This window comes from Plecotus auritus, assembly GCF_963455305.1.
Source record: "Plecotus auritus genome assembly, chromosome: 5".
NCBI classification, from domain to species: domain Eukaryota; kingdom Metazoa; phylum Chordata; class Mammalia; order Chiroptera; family Vespertilionidae; genus Plecotus; species Plecotus auritus.
Window position 1 is genome coordinate 46,557,665 of NC_137776.1, and position 16,382 is coordinate 46,574,046.

Here is a 16,382-nt window from a genome sequence, read left to right on the forward strand (position 1 = left end):
AGAGAAGAGGATATCCATGATATAGATTGCAGACTTGGTGGAAGAAGCAGTACCTGAGACAGGCCTGAAACAGTAGGCAAGAGTTAGATGAGAAAGGGGAGATTTCAAGAAGTTGGGGAATGATGGTCAGCATGTAGAACTAGTCATAAACCTGGTATTTGTCTGGTGTAACTATGATATTAAACTGGTTGATGGAGGCTTTGCACTAAGGAATAGCTAAGTATTCCCAGAGACATGAGCTGGTAAATAAGGGGCCAGTTGAGGAGACTGGACTGTGAATGTCAAAAGAACGGTTTTATAGCTGTTCTTGTGTGCAGAGAGAACTGTGGGAAAATATTATTTTTTTGAAAATCAAGATTTAGATGATATTGTCAGCAGTGAATAAAATGGATGAAGGGGTGGCCAAGAAAAATCAAAAGGATATTGGTTGGAAACACATTAAGTAATCCAGTTTTGAAATTTTTGACCAGTGGTATCAAGAGAAGAAAAGACAAAATCTGAAAAAGGAGAAAGTACTTGGTGATTGGCTAGCCATAAATAATAGACGGTTGTTCAAATTTGTATTGCTCTTTAAAACAATTTAAAGTCTATTATATGATGGTGATTAAATGCTAGTGTGCCAGGAAAGTAAATTCTGGGAAAAAACATTAACTTAAGGGGTTTTTGTGGGCTGTAAGTTGTCAAAGTTTATGTATTTTATCTTGGCCACTTGGGAAAATTCTTGTGCTCATATTGAAAACACCAGGCTTTTCCAAAATACACTTTATATTTTTAAAATTGAGTGGTGGGCAGGTCTGGATGCCTTTCTCTTAGAAGATCTAATTAGAAAAAGTTAGCTACCTAGAAATAGTTATTAAAAGTGCTGCTTTTTTTTTTTTTTAATCCTCACCTGAGGATGGTTTTTTAAAAATTGATTTTAGAGGGAAGGAGAGGAAGAGAGAGAGAGAGATGAGAGAGAAACATCATTTGTTGCCTCCCATATGCACCCGGACCGGGGACTGTACACACAACCTAGATATGTGCCCTGACTTGGATTGAACCTGAAACCTTTTGGTGTACCATATAACACTCCCACCAACTGAGCCACCCTGCTGGGAGCAAGTGCTGCATTTCTTCCTTAAAAGATAAAACCTTATGAAACATGAAAGAAAACCACTAGGAGCTGTAGAGCTAGTACATCTGGTTTGGAAATTGGAAAGAATTTGTGAAATTTTATGTAATCAAATATGTTTTGTTTAACCACTGCTTCATTTCAGAGATATTATAGACCTCTGCATGTGCTTAACTAAAAGGAAGGGAATTGAATCTTATAAAAAGTCGTCTTTAGCTAATGAGAACAAGGTGAACTTCTACAGGTTATATAATCTAGTTGCATAACTTTAACAGAACATGTGCATGACATTAACTGAACTTAAGTATCCTGAGTAAGTAAACTAATATATTTTCCTACCAGTGTCACTTTATCTTAATGTAAATTGAGAAAGCTAATCTTTTACATTTTTTCACATGATTGCCTTTCTCCTGGTGAGTGATTGTGGCTGTTCTTTTATCTTTCTTAACCTCAAATTATTTATGCATCAGCCTTTATATAGTAGTTTGAATAATTTTAGAACTCATTGCCAAAAATGTGCTTAGAGACCAGGTTGCTTACTTCAAGGCTCTAAGTTGCCCTGATCAACCCATGACCAGGTCACCAACCCCCACTTCTACCAAGAAACTGCAAAAAGTCTGATCCAACCCACGTACCACTTCTAAGGAGACCTAACTTATGCAGTGGTTAGGTTCATGTACAGTCAAACCCTTGAAAAATCCCTTAAATCACCTACAAAATATAGCACACATACTTTGTATATATTGCACCATTTCTCCTAAGTCTAACACATTCTGATTTTTTTTTCTCTAACATTGTTGTTCTTCAGTGAACAGCAAGTGAAGTAATTCATTTGCATTTGGGGACCTGCTTTATTAAAAAAAAAAAAAAAAAGCTTTTGTCTTCCTTAGAGAGAGTAGTTGAATTTGTGTTAAATGTGCATTACATGACTCCACTGTAATCCCCTCCCAAACATTTCTTATCCACCTTTCCATCCCTAATTCTTCAGCATCTTCACTGGTTTTCTGTAAAGCCATGCATTCCCTTTCATTCCTCTCAAATGGAGGCTGCCCATTTTCTCATCGCCTGCATACTACATGAGCAATGGTAGATAGGGCTGACATCCTCATAGCCACCTTCTACCACTGCAAGGCCATTATTATTTGCTCTTTTGTAAAAATTGCCTCTTTGAGGTTCATGCTCAGCCTCCTTGCTATCATCTGCTGATCTCATTCTAGTCATTCCTTCTCATTCATTGAAGACTTGAATATCTGGCTCACTGTTATCTTCTCTGCCCCCACGTTTTGCCATTATCTTGTTTGACTTGACATCCATGTGAACTACCCATCAATTTCTCTGTCCTCTTAGTTGCTTGACCTCATCATCTCCAGTGATGTTCTTCTCTACTCCATTTCAGCCACTAACTAACATGGCCATCCTGGGTTATCCTGGACCTACTCATCTGGGAAATATTAAACTCAATAGCTCACTCTCTGACTTACTCTGAATTCCCAAACTTCCAGCTGCGTCTAATTCTTAGACTTTGTAGGGATTCCAGTCTCTTTTCTGTAAACAATTTCCCATCTTCACATCTTCTCCTGCATAGCTTGGTCTTAAGCACTCCAGTGTTCATTTTTGAATTTGTTGTCAACCTCTTGCTCCTCAATCCTCTGTACCTTGACTTCTGCCTCACCACTCCAGTAGAATTTCTCTCTCAAGGGAACCAACAGCCAACTGCCTTGTTGCTATTATTAAACATCTTGTTATAACAATTTTATTTTGAATTGTTTCTTTTAGAAATTCTACAATTCTTCCATTTTATTGTGACTAGTCTAAGCCTCTACTTCATAGAATTTAGTGGGTATTACTAAAAATAATTTGTAAAAGTTGATTATTATTTTATAAGCTAAATGGTATTTAACAGTATGTTTTTCTTTTTTTCAACTTTCCTACTAAAATGTTCTTTTTACAAAACAAGGCTAATGCGGTCATTCTGCATTATTTAGATTTAATTTATAATATGCTATAATTACAGATAACATTATATACATAACTTATTAATATATTTCTGTGGCAATCATTTTAAAATCGATTTTAATTCTTGTTTTGCAGTTGAAGCTTTATATCAAACTACATACCCAGAATATCTCCAGTACATTTATTTGGTGGCACCAATATCTCTTATGATGTTAAACCCTATAGGGTTCATCTTCTGTGAAATCCAGAAGTGGAAAGACAGTCAAAATGCTTCTCAAAGCAAAGTAAAAATTGTGGGACTTGGACTTCTGCGAGTAATACAGAACCCAATAGTATTTATGGTCTTCATTGGCATTGCCTTTAATTTTATTCTTGATCAAAAGGTGCCTGAATATATGGAAAATTTTCTTGATGGACTTGCAAATTCTTTTTCTGGATCAGCTCTATTTTATCTTGGTCTTACGATGGTAGGAAAAATAAGGAAACTGAAGAAGTCAGCATTTGTTGTATTAACTCTTCTCATTACTGCTAAACTGTAAGTTGGGGATTATATTTTGTGAAAGTCTTATTTAATCAGTTCATTGGGATGTGTCTGCAACTATTTTCTCCTTCAAATAGTTTGATAATGATAATCCCTCCTCATGAATAATTGTGATTTAAAGGAAAATGTGATGTTGGTGTATTGTGCAAAGTCTTTTCCTTATCCCATGTAGGTTATCCTTTCCATTTTACTGTTAGAGGATAAAGATTATTGGTTTTTCTTCAGCTTTTATATAATTTTATTTAATATCTCCTAATGTCCCACTTGGGTAATATTTTTTAAGGAATTTTGCAGGATTTCTGAGTTTTCTAAATCTGTTAAAATCTTAGTTGTGATGAGCACAATAATTTTGAATATAAACTGTTTTTATCAATTTGAGGAAAATATTCTGTAATTCTGAGGGTGATTGAAATTTCTAAGTATAAGTAAGTCAATATGTATGATTAGTATCAACCATCTGACCCTAGCCTGTCAAATAAAAAGTTATCAAACCCTTAGTTAATAGGTCTACAACTTACTTAGCTCCTTAGCCATGGAGTTATACTTCATGGTGTAGATGACATTGATTTTACTGCAAGATTATCCCAAGGTGCTTGGGGCATTCTTAACTATTGAGTTCAGCTCTTGTATTGACAGTTAAATTTATGAGACCAGTGGAATATAAAATAGTTTCTATATTTTCAATATAATACAAATGAATGTAAATTCTGAATATTATTTATGGTGGTATTATGCTCCTCAAAAATAAAGTATTAATTAGTATTGGTACAGTACTAAATATGGTTCTAACAGTAATAGTATTATCAACTTATAAGTAGAATTTAAATATTTTCATTTTTAACATCTTTTTTCTGGGTCTTTGATTCCTATTTAATATTTTCATCTATTTTTTTAATTGAAAAATACACAGAAGAGTAGTTCTTTACTCCATCCTAGTACATCTCTCTAGGTGCTGCTGTGACAATATCATCAACCTTGTTGTTTTTAAGGGAAAGCTCTATTAGCTCAGCTACTATTGATAGTGCTTTTTTTATGGAATCCTGAAGGATCTGTTTAATAATTGACTCCACCAGGTCTGGATTTCACTAATTTTCTGCTCTATTTCACCTTGTTTCAGTTCCTTTGCTACACCTTCTTGTCTCTCCAAAGATGAAGAGCTCATTGTAAATACCTATTTTTCTAGTGGTTTTGAGAACCTAATTGAGCAGCATTGTTACCATTACCTGAACCATTTAAACCCCTAATCATAATAAAGATCAGCTTTATTGTTTTTTAAAAAGGAGTTTAGTAATTTTCTTTTAAAAAGTTTACTCAGATTGTCAATATTTTAACATTTCATTGAACTAACAGAGGAAATAAGAAACAGCAGCTATTACAACTTTTACAAACTTTTTGCAAGAAAAGTACTGTAGAGCAAAAAAGTCTGATTTTCTTCCAATATTTCTAGAATATTGTTACACTTAAAATGACTCTAAGTTGAGTTCTTGATTCTTCCAACAAAACGTCCACAAGTAGACATGCAGAGAATATGTGCATGCATGTATTCTGGGAAGGAGAAGAATAACCTAATGCCAACCTTACTAGAACAATTTACCACCTGGGGACCAGCATGCTTGGATATCAAGTTATGATGCATTTCTTGTTTCTTCAGCCTGGTGCTGCCACTTCTGTGCAGAGAAATGGTGGAAGTCTTGGACAAGGGCGACAGTGTAGTAAACCATACAAGTTTATCGAATTATGCATTTTTGTATGGTGTCTTTCCTGTAGCACCGGGAGTGGCTATCTTTGCAACACAGTTCAACATGGAAGTAGAGATTGTATGTATATACTACTTTCTAAGTTTGTTTGTGTGGTTAGTAGAAAATGAATTTTCAAAACACAGAAGTCAGCTTTTTTATGAGAATTTGATATCTATAAGTTATTTCATGGTATATAAGAGGACATCATGTAACAGTAGTTATTTAATCAGCCAGGATGTTTTTCATTAGTCTTTTCTAGTTTCAAGTATTTACTTGCTTTACTTATACTTAAACCTAAAGGTTATTTATGGAAGGGTAACTTTTGAAATTTTGAGGGAAAAAATCTATTTCATACATTGATAAATCAACAGATGCAAAACATCACATAATCAACTGCAGTAAATAGCTAAAATCAACACCAAATTGTTATCAGAGTCTAAGCATATTGTAGATGTTGTCTACAGCATTAGAGTAAATGTTTTTGTTTTTTATCCTCACTTGAGGATGTTTTTATTTTGATTTTAGAAAGAGAGGAAGGGGGGTGGAGAGAAATATTGATGTGAGAGAGAAACATCAATTAGTTACCTCCCATACATGCCCCAACCGGGGATTGAACCTGCAACCTTTTGGTGTATAGGACGATGCTCCAACCAACTGACCTACCCTGCTAGGGCTAGAGTAAATGTTTTTGAAATATAACTTGAAGGTACTAAGTTGTTTAACAAAGATCAGTTTCATTTTAATTTGTAAAATGTTCGCAATTTTCTCTTTTTCAATTGTTTTTATTGCATATACTAGTATTTTATTAAACAGTACATAAGGAAACTGGTCATAAGTTTAATTAGATCATTAATATGGTTTACTTCCTAGAACCTAGAAGATAACCATCAGCTGTGGAATGTTTATTATTTGTTATGTGCAAATATAAGTTGAGCATAGATTGGAAAGGAGCTAAGGGAACTTATCTGTGTTTTCTTTTAAGAACTCTCAGAAAGGGGGAGTATGGTATTAGATGACATGTTGAATTCTGTGATGTATTTTTACTGAGTCTTGCTTTTATTTTAGAACTAGAGGCCTGGTGCATGAAAATTCATGCACTGGAGGGGGGTCCCTCAGCCCAGCCTGTCCCCTCTCACAGTCCGGGAGCCCTCAGGGGTGGGAGGCGACCTGGCAATCAGGGGAAGGCGACGCCCCATCACACCTCTGCTGCTACCACTGCCGGCAGCGCAAGCCTCAGCCAGCCCTGGTTACCTGAGCCTTGGGCAGCCGCCATCCGAGACTTGCCTGTGTCTTGGGCTGGCCCTGGGCGACTGGGCAGCTGACATCTGAGGCTTGCCTGCACCTCAGGCTGGCCCTGGGTGGCTGGGGGGCTAAGGGGACTGGGGGACTCCGGAGACAGGCACAGAGAGGCCTTGCCGCACGCCTGCCGCCTGATGGGGCTAAGGGGACTGCGCGCTGCCATCTTGTGGCTGTGGGCGCCGCCATTCTTAAGGGTGTGGCAGTTAATTAGCATATTCCCTCCTTATTGGCTGTGGGTGCCACCATCTTTGAGGATGGGGCAGTCAATTAGCATATTCCCTCCTTATTGGATGTGGGTGCTGCCATCTTTGCAATGGCGTGAGGGTCACTTAGCATATTCCCTCTTTATTAGATAGGCTGCCTTAGTGTGCTGTGGCTATTTAAAGTTTAAGGTAATTGTTTAAATGCAACTGTGACCCTTTCCTCAATTTGATTTTATTTTTGCAGATAACCTCAGGGATGGTAATAAGCACATTTGTATCTGCGCCAATCATGTACATTTCTGCCTGGTTGTTGACCTTTCCCTCAATGGACCCTAAGCCATTGGCATATGCCATCCAGAATGTTAGTTTTGATATAAGTATTATCAGCCTGGTTTCCTTGGTAAGTATGGTTCAATGAAAAATGAACCACAGAATGAGTTTGCAAATAGCTTGGTAAGAGAAAGTTAGGGATTTAAAAATCTAATTTTGCGGGCAATAGAGAACTCTAAAGCCTACCCATAAATATAATATCAGCCTTCTAAGATTTGTCTTTCTAATTGGAGTTAGAGTTGTATAGCAGACAAGGCCCGAGATTTAGTCAGACCTGGATTTGACTCTGGCCTTATCACAAACTAGTTGTGCATCTCTGTGGAGTTACCTTAACATCTCTCAGCTTCACTTTTCTCAGCTATAAAGTAGACGTAATAATTTTACCTATTACCTTGGGTTAAGGATCACGAGAGACAATATATGTGAAAAGCATTCTGTACATAGTGAGTCACTATACATATACTTGCTATTGTAGAATCATGGAGTTGAGGGATCCTCAGGATCACATCTAACCACCCATTTAATGTTCATGAAACTTTTTGGATATATCTAGCTCAAGTTTAATACTTAAACATTTGACAACTAGAGTATTTTCTGAATAAAGTTGCCTATTGAATTCAAGCAGTATGTTGGCTAAAAAAAAAAAGAACTTTTAGTGTTAAAAGAAAGAAAGTGGGGATGAATATGTATATTGGCAAAAAAATGCATGATAAATGTAATTTTAGGAAATTTTACTTTTGTTACATATTCTTAAAATCTATGCCCATTGGTAAGGGCAGTTTGGGGAGAAAGACAATATAAGTTTTAATTGACAATGAGGGGAGCAAAAAGAAAAATCAACAAGCATACTTGGCTGACCACTGTGTAGGTAGAATAGAAACCCAATCCTTTTCAATATAAGGAATGCAAGACAATTAATCATAAGGTAGACAATGTGTATTGTTTGAAGTAAGATAGCCTGGAATTAGATACTGCATGATTCAACATGATAGAATCTAAAAGGGAGAACTTAGTGCATTTGTAGTTGCATCTCCCTCTAAAGCTCTTTTCCTGAATAGTTGCCTGTGAACCTGTGTCCCACCCCAGCCACCAAAGGTAGGGGGAGGTAGAACATGGCCCTGGTCAAGGCATTAATTCCTAAAGACCCTGTTATTTTCTGTACAGTTAATTTAGCATAGTATCTTTCCATGCTTTTTATTTTACTTTGGATATAGTAATTTATTTAATACCTTTTGGGAACTAGGCAGATTAAAGTAAATAGATATTGGAATTTCTTCCTGAACCAGGATGAAGTGGATTCTTTAAAGAGACTAATCAATGAATTCTATAAGTAATTATCAAGATTAAGAAACCTGAATAACTTTTGAACCTTTTGTCTTTAAGATCTGGTCTCTAGCTATTCTTCTTTTGAGTAAGAAATATAAACAGCTTCCTCATATGCTTACAACTAATTTACTCATCGCTCAGGTTAGTAAACCTATAGATATTTAGAACTATGGTTTTCTCATTGAAAATTACTTCTCTGTATTTTTTCACTTATAAAGTAAAAAATGTTTTTTACCAAGTGCAATCAATTATAATTTGATTACAATTAATTTATGCCTAATTTATTAAATATTGCAATAGGTCTTGAACTATATAAACTTAAGGTTAATAATAGCATTTTATTATAATTTTGCATTGTTTAATAGAAGCAATTGAATCATTAAAAATTGAACTCTCACAGTCTTATTTTTCTAGTTAAGTCTTTGCATGTCTCAAGTTACAATGGAAAGAAGTTTAGCATTTTTTATGTAAATGATTACTAAATATAAGGTTAGTATTTAGAATGTTGTCATCTGTTTTAATTGAATATGTACATTGTTAAAGACTCTGTATAAGAAGGAGTTTTTTTTACCATAAAACTTGAAGTTTAGTATAACAGTATGCAATAGTTGATAATTTTTCAGCAATAATTTAAACTGAATAATTATATTTGCTGTGACTAAAACATGAGTATGACTCATGAATATGACTGACTGTTTCTTTACATATTTTGTTCTTCAGTCTATTGTCTGTGCTGGAATGATAATATGGAATTTTGTTAAAGAAAAAAATTTTGTTGGACAAATTCTAGTGTTTGTTCTATTGTACAGCTCCCTCTATAGCACCTACCTATGGACAGGTAAGTTGGATCATGGAAATTTAGGTCTGACCCCCTCTCTATCACTAGAAGCCCTCAACTAGTGATCTATTTGAAGTCTCCTAGGACAAGATTAAGGCATTCTCTCAGGCAGTTACCTCTACTGAGGGAGGCAGTCTGAGAGCTGAGGCCTGTTTCCCGATGTACTCAATATCTTCCTGGGTTTGGGTAGTTTCCTCTCAATGGTCCTTTTCCTCAGGGTCTATGGCTCTAGGCCACAGTCAGCACAGCTCTCCTTTGGAGACACCAAAAGGGCAGGCCCTGGAGAAAGTAGGGAATGGGGCACAGAGGTCTGGGGCATGAAAGGTGTGTCCCAGAGTTCACTATTAGAGTCCAGCTGAACTGAATGAAAAATTCTGGCTCTGCCTTAAGCAAATGGCTTCACTTTTGCAGTAAGACTGGGTCATCACACGTTACAGAGTTATTTTGAGAATTAAATAAAATATGGGTATTTATGCCTGGTACATGGTAGACACTCAACAAATAGAACTATATTATTAAACTAGAGCCCGGTGCTTGAAAATTTATGCACTGGAGGGAGGTCCCTCAGCCCGGCCTGCCTCCTCTCACAGTCTGGGAGCCCTCAGGGGCGGGAGGCAACCCGGCAATCAGGGGAAGGTGACGCCCCCATCACACCTCTGCTGCTGCCACTGCTGGCAGTGCAAGCCTCAGCCGGCCCTGGTTACCTGAGCCTTGGGCAGCCGCCATCCGAGACTTGCCTGTGTCTTGGGCTGGCCCTGGGCGGCTGGGCAGCCGACATCCGAGGCTTGCCTGCACCTTGGGTGTTGGCTGGGCAGCTGACATCCGAGGCTTGCCTGCACCTCAGGTTGGTCCTGGGCAGCTGGGGGGCTGAGAGCGGGTCCAGCTGCACCGTGCACCTGCCACCCCACCCCCCTGGCAGGGCTGAAAGGACTGGGGGACTCCGGCGGGGCTGAGGGGACTGGGCGCCACTATCTTGTGGCTATGGGAGCCGCCATCTTTGTGATGGTGTGATGGTCAATTTGCATATTCCCTCTTTATTAGATAGGATAGAGAGGAAAATAGTAATATGAGAACAAGAAAAGTAAAGAGTAAAAGGGTATGGAAATAGAAGAGTACCCAGTAAGAAAGACTATTTCTCATTTCAATGGGCTCCAAAAAGGATATTCAAAGGTTTAACACATTGCTTTTTTGAAATATAATATTTATTTGGATGCATTCTGGTATGTTTGTGAAACATTATATCTGGCTGTTTTGTATTCATACCACAAATGTGAACCTGTAAAATGGCACATAAAAGGAAATTGTAGAATGGTAGGGCTGGTGATAGCCACTGTTAGGAAGCAGGTGTCAGGAAGTGGCTGTGAGAAACTGGCCTTAGATTTCATGCCTTCAAGATCAAAAGTGGGGCCTAATCTAAGTCAACAGCCTTTTGAAGTGAAGCAACAATGTAAAAATTCAGTGCAAAGGGAAGGTTCAAGCTTTTTAAAAGCAAGTGCACCTTGTTTAGCATAAGAGACTTCATGAGATGTCAAGTTAAAACAGCTTAAGGACTTCCAAATACAGATAAACCAACTTGATCTCTAATACTTGAGTTTATTGATGCTAAATTTGTAATAACAATAGGAAAGCAGAAAATAGATCAATGTATCAAAAAGCTGTAAGTCTCCCTGAAACACTCTTCAAACATGCATACCAAAATCTATCCCAATATGTTGTTCTGGATTCCCTGACCCTGATGAAGGGGCCCTTTAACCTTGAGAATATTTTGACATAACAGATTTTAGACCTAATGTATCATTTTAAATCATCCCATTAGGCCATCTTTAATTTCTCTCATTTGCATACCTCCTCATGATTTTTGCCATATCTGCATACCACATGTCCTTATTTTTTCCTTAAAGTTGATTCACTTTTTTACTTTAATAAATTGAGCCTTATATTAGTAAAATCCCAGGTTTCATGTGATAGCTAAAAATTTTTGAAGCACATGTTAAAATAAACACATAACTAGTCAAAAAAAATTTCACCCTGTGCCACCTCTTGTCTCTACACTTTTGGAAACAATGGTCTGCTTTAAATTTTTCATTTTGCAAATTGGGGAAAATAAGGCCCAAAGAGTTTAGCTAATTCAGCTTTGTCAGTGATACAGCCAGGACTAGATTGCACCTGTTCCTGTATCAGTCTTTTCACAAGGAAGAAATAATGAACATCAGAACTTTAATGACCACCAGTATTATAACACAGTTGGCACACTTTTGTGATTGTTTACTTATCCCTGCCTCTTTGAAAACCTGAAACTATAAGAGTTTACAAATGTATTTAGGAAAGAGCAGTGATATTATAGTATCTCTCTAACTTGGGTAATGTGTGGTCCCTTTTAAAGAAAAAACAATTCTTAAGGACCTTAGTGTTGATTTACATTATTTCTAGCACAGGGTTACTTAATCTGTACAACCTTAAATCTAGGTATGAATTCCTTATATACAGCTAATATACAACTTTAAAACCAAAGCAAATTCACAGGTGAGATTCAAACAAAACTATAAACTCAGTAATTCTAATTAGCAACATTTATCAACATGACAAAGGGTCTTGTTTTCCTAATCTGAATCAGAGGTTGAAATGTAAAATGGGGGGTGGGAGGGAAGAAAAGAAAAAGAAATGTAAAATGGAACTCACTTCTCTGGTTAGGGTTTTTTGTTGTTATTTTTTTTAGTTTGGCCTGCCTTTATTTCCTTGTGTGGGTTTATGATCTGGTTCTCTCATGCTTTTCTCTCTTCAAACGGCCACAGAACCTTCGTTTGTACCATGTGTTGTGATATCATTTAGCCTTCATTTGGCTCAAATGTAATATAAAACCAAAAGTAATCTCTGAAATCATAAGACTGAACTTTAGTTATAAGATGGGCATTTGGGTGATTGTCATTTAAAAGATACCAAAAGGACTTATAATTTCTCAGATATTCCTAGATCCTGACAAATGTGTCCTAGGAACTATCAGGGCTCATTGATCCGAGTTTTAGAAATACTGATAGAGTTGGACTTGCCTCCCATCAGGTGGCTGGGTTCCCAGTCCTGCTCTGCCCTCTGCTGGCTGTATGGCTTGGGCAAAACCTTGTCTCTATATCTGTAAAATGAAGGTGTTAACTTAAAACAGTGGTCCCAACCCTATAGTTCTAAGATTCTATAGCATGTAGAATTTGTTAAAAAAGACATTACATGTATAAAAAATTGGGTATGTGGTATAAGGTGAGTTGAAGAACTTTAAAACATTTGTTTTTGTATTAAGTTCATATTCTATTTGTTTTAAGGTCCATCATATAGACTTGGAGCATTTAAAAAAACAAAACTGTAAGAATTACTGGCTCTTTCTTAGCACCAATAGAATGGGAATGTTTTTATTATTAGAATTGTTCCATAACCACTTAAAAAAACCCTCCATTTTCTAAATATATTTAGATTCCAAACACATCAGTCAAAAGAATAAGATGATTTGGGACTTTTTTAAAAAAAAATCCTCATGTATAAAACACGAAGGTTTGAGTAAAAACATGATATAGGAGGGAAAACTCAAATGATTTTTAATTTAAGAAACCTGCTTCAAAATATGGGGACAGCACTTACTGAGAAGTAAATGCTAGGGCAAAAACTACAGACTGCTCCTGAAATGAGCTTAGTTAAATAAAATTCCATGAAGTCTGAACAACATCAAGAGTAGTTATGTATCTTTCAACCTTTATTTCTTGTTCTTAGGCCTTCTAGCAATTTCTTTGTTTCTTTTGAAAAAGAAAGAGATGGTACCATTTCCTGTTGGAATCATCATAATATGTGGCTGGGGGTAAGTTGGTAGTTTTCTGTTTGTTTACGTTTTCCTATATATACAGTGTTAAACAATAAAATTTGACTTCCAGGGCCGAAAGAAAGGGGTTAGTAGGCCACTGCTAGCAAAAGAGAAGACCGGTCTTGGGGCATGGATTCTAAACTAGCAGCTGCATGGCTAGGTAGGAAAGACAGCGTGTCCATTGTCTGGCAGTTTGCAAGTGTTTTTATATATTAGGTAAGGGGAAGGGAGAAGAAAGATGTAAGGTGTTGAAAGAATTTATGTTAGCCAAGGGGTGGGAGAAAATGAAGTGGGCCAGCTCTGGGATAGGCACAGAGTCCACAAAAAGAAATGTCCGCTCCTGTGGATTGGCTGTGGGCAGCAGTCCAGAAAGGCCACATGTAAACAAAAAGCAGACTCCTGGAGTTTGATGGTGCTTGGCTAAAAACTAATCTGTGGAAGTAACCCCCTAGGAATCAATCTGAAGTTCCAACAGATATACAGAATGTGCGCAGTCTGTTGTTAGTTGTCCCCCAGCCATTCATTGACTAACAGTTCTGTCTCTGTCTGCTGTAACTTAATTTAGAACATCTCAGAATTTTCTTCTTGTCAATAGTCACTGTTCATTAACTTTTCTCTCTAAACCCTTGTTATTCCAGAATTCCTGCTATCATTGTTGGTGTTCTTTTGATCACTGGAAAACATAATGGAGATAGCATTGACTCAGCCTTCTTTTATGGAAAAGAACAGGTGAGAAGAATGATTGAAAGTTCTGTTCTTGAAAACGTCTCTCTTTAGCTTGTTAATGTGTTTTTCTATACTTACTAGTACATTAAAATTAATTCTGAAAATCTATTCCAACTTACCACATATCACATTGGTGACCCTACATCACTTTTTAAAGTCATGTCTCAAACTGTGGTAAAGGTTTTACGTGTCTAAGTTTGTTTTTAGCTGAGGATTTCAGATGTTTGAAACTTACTGAGTCTTCTTAAACACACTTATGAATTAACTTTAATTATGTTTCCTCTACTGGAGGAAAGAGTGGTTAATTTAAAGCCATTTAATGAGTTAGCAATAATAATAAAAGCCAAATTCTTGATTTTCAATCCTGTAGTAAATATAAATTTCAGAACAAAAAGTATCTGAGAGAAAATGTGCTTGAAAAGCTAGAGAAGGAGACTTGTGGGACTTGCTGAATCAGAAATTCTCCAGGGGGTAGGGCCCATAGATGTGTGTTTTAGAAATCTCCTCAAATGATTTGGATTTCTTACATTTTGTTTTGTAATTTTGAATTTTATTGGGTTATTGTGAGAATAAATAAGATTATACACATAAAGGACTTAGACTAGTATTGCCATATAGCTAATACTCAGTAAATATTAGCTATAATTATTTATTTTTGGTATTATTATCATAACAGAGTATCTAGTTGAAATATGCTTAAACTATGTATTAAAGTGAGCAAAAACTTTGAAGAGAAGGGCTGCAGTTATTTAATTTACTTGTGGAAGAAACCAATGGCATTGATGTACAGTGAAAGAAGTATCTAGAAATCTTATATGATTACAAGCAAACTCTAATTTTTTTACAAGTAACTTACATCTCTTCCACACTCTCTTTTTTAAGAACCATTGTTCTAGAGCATTTGTAGCTATGGAGCTATTGCATTTTCCACCAAAAAAGTACCCTTAACCCATTCAACTAAGATTATGAAGATAGAATTGTGAAAAGTGGCTTACTGTCTTTTTGGCAGATGATCACCACATCGGTCACCCTGTTCTGCAGCATTGTGATAGCTAGCATATCACTCATGTGTATGAACCGCACCACCCAAGGCAGCTACGAAGATTTCAACCAGTCTCAGAACCACAAAGCAGCAGAGCCTGGGAACACTGCTTTTGAGGAGAGTCCAGTGCCAATAAACGAACCCGAGCCTTTTACAAGTTCTATCCCAGAAACAAGTATGATCCTTAAGTATAAAGAAACTCTTATATGCCTATGTAGCATGTGTCCTAAATGTTTTGTTTAAGGGCACTTCCTTGAGCTACCTTGAATATCACAGGTATTTGTCAGATAAGGAACTTGAATGATAGTCGATAATAGAAAGAGCTTGCAAGTTCATTAGATTCTTGTTTATAAATCTTTTGTGAGGGCAATCTTTTGTTAAATCCTAAAACTTCCTTGGACCTGAAAGTTTTAGAGAAAAGTAACAACTTAAGGAAGACCCTTTTTAGGAAACTAAGCATCTATGCTTGTTAATGTAACAACTTGTATCAGGCAAGCACTATCAATAAAATGCTAAAGGAGACCTGACTAACACAGGGTTAATAGCATGTCAGGAGTTGGCAATATGAAATCAAAGGTTCAATTAATAAAAGAGAAGGCTAGTGGTCTACTTACTAGTATATATCCAAGTAATGTTTGAAGGCAAAAACTGTCATAGTAATTTTCTTGGTGGCCATAATCTGTGTGTGTGTGTGTGTGTGTGTGTGTGTGTGTATGTGTGTGACTTCTGTGACTAAATAGAGGAAAACTTACAGTTCTGTAGAAGATGGCTCTGTGTGATTTCTGTAAACCAATCTACCTATAAACCATTTTTAGCAGTATTTTATTTAAAAAAATTATAATTGTTTTTATTACATCTTCTAAATTAGTAGGAGACATGTTCTTGAAAGCAGTGAGTTTTGAACTAAACCTAAAGGAGGAGAGTGTTTAGATGAATTAACAAAAGTGGTAAGTCCCTGTCATACTAGGCCTGGAGACCCCAAATATGCATGGGGTTTGTGGATGCCACTAAAGACTTGTTCTGAAAGAAGAGAAGGGCCTTTGCTGAATGGTGAGAGGGGTTCCAGGGGTGGGCAAACTTTTTGACTCGAGGGCTACAATGGGTTCTTAAACTGGACCGGAGGGCCGGAACAAAAGCATGGATGGAGTGTTTATGTGAACTAATATAAATTCAAAGTAAAGGAGCGGAGGGGAGAGCAAGAGAACCAGATAGAACAGCCGGATCCGGCCCGCGGGCTGTAGTTTGCCCAAGGCTGGGTTAGACAGACACAGAAGGGTCAAGCCAAAGAGAGCTTCCAAATTCAGACAGAGGAATTTGAATGAACTACCATAAGCAAAAGAGCATTAGGACCTGTTTTTGATGCGTGATGAAACAAAAGCTGTGTTTTAAGAAAGTGTTCAAATTCTCTGAGTTCCCAAAGCACAGTGGAA

General features: G+C 36.8%; 1 protein-coding gene across 2 annotated transcripts in view; it reads left to right on the forward strand.

The window, feature by feature from the left end:
- Positions 1 to 16,382, forward strand: part of GPR155 (G protein-coupled receptor 155) — a 51,360-nt gene that overhangs the window by 15,953 nt on the left and 19,025 nt on the right. For both annotated transcript variants that reach the window (XM_080668191.1, XM_080668190.1), the window contains exons 4-11: positions 3,203 to 3,602; positions 5,260 to 5,425; positions 7,094 to 7,249; positions 8,563 to 8,646; positions 9,226 to 9,343; positions 13,097 to 13,181; positions 13,823 to 13,913; positions 14,920 to 15,127. In XM_080668191.1, coding sequence (XP_080524317.1) covers positions 3,203 to 3,602; positions 5,260 to 5,425; positions 7,094 to 7,249; positions 8,563 to 8,646; positions 9,226 to 9,343; positions 13,097 to 13,181; positions 13,823 to 13,913; positions 14,920 to 15,127 — 1,308 coding nt within the window. The remainder of the gene's footprint in view (positions 1 to 3,202; positions 3,603 to 5,259; positions 5,426 to 7,093; positions 7,250 to 8,562; positions 8,647 to 9,225; positions 9,344 to 13,096; positions 13,182 to 13,822; positions 13,914 to 14,919; positions 15,128 to 16,382) is intronic.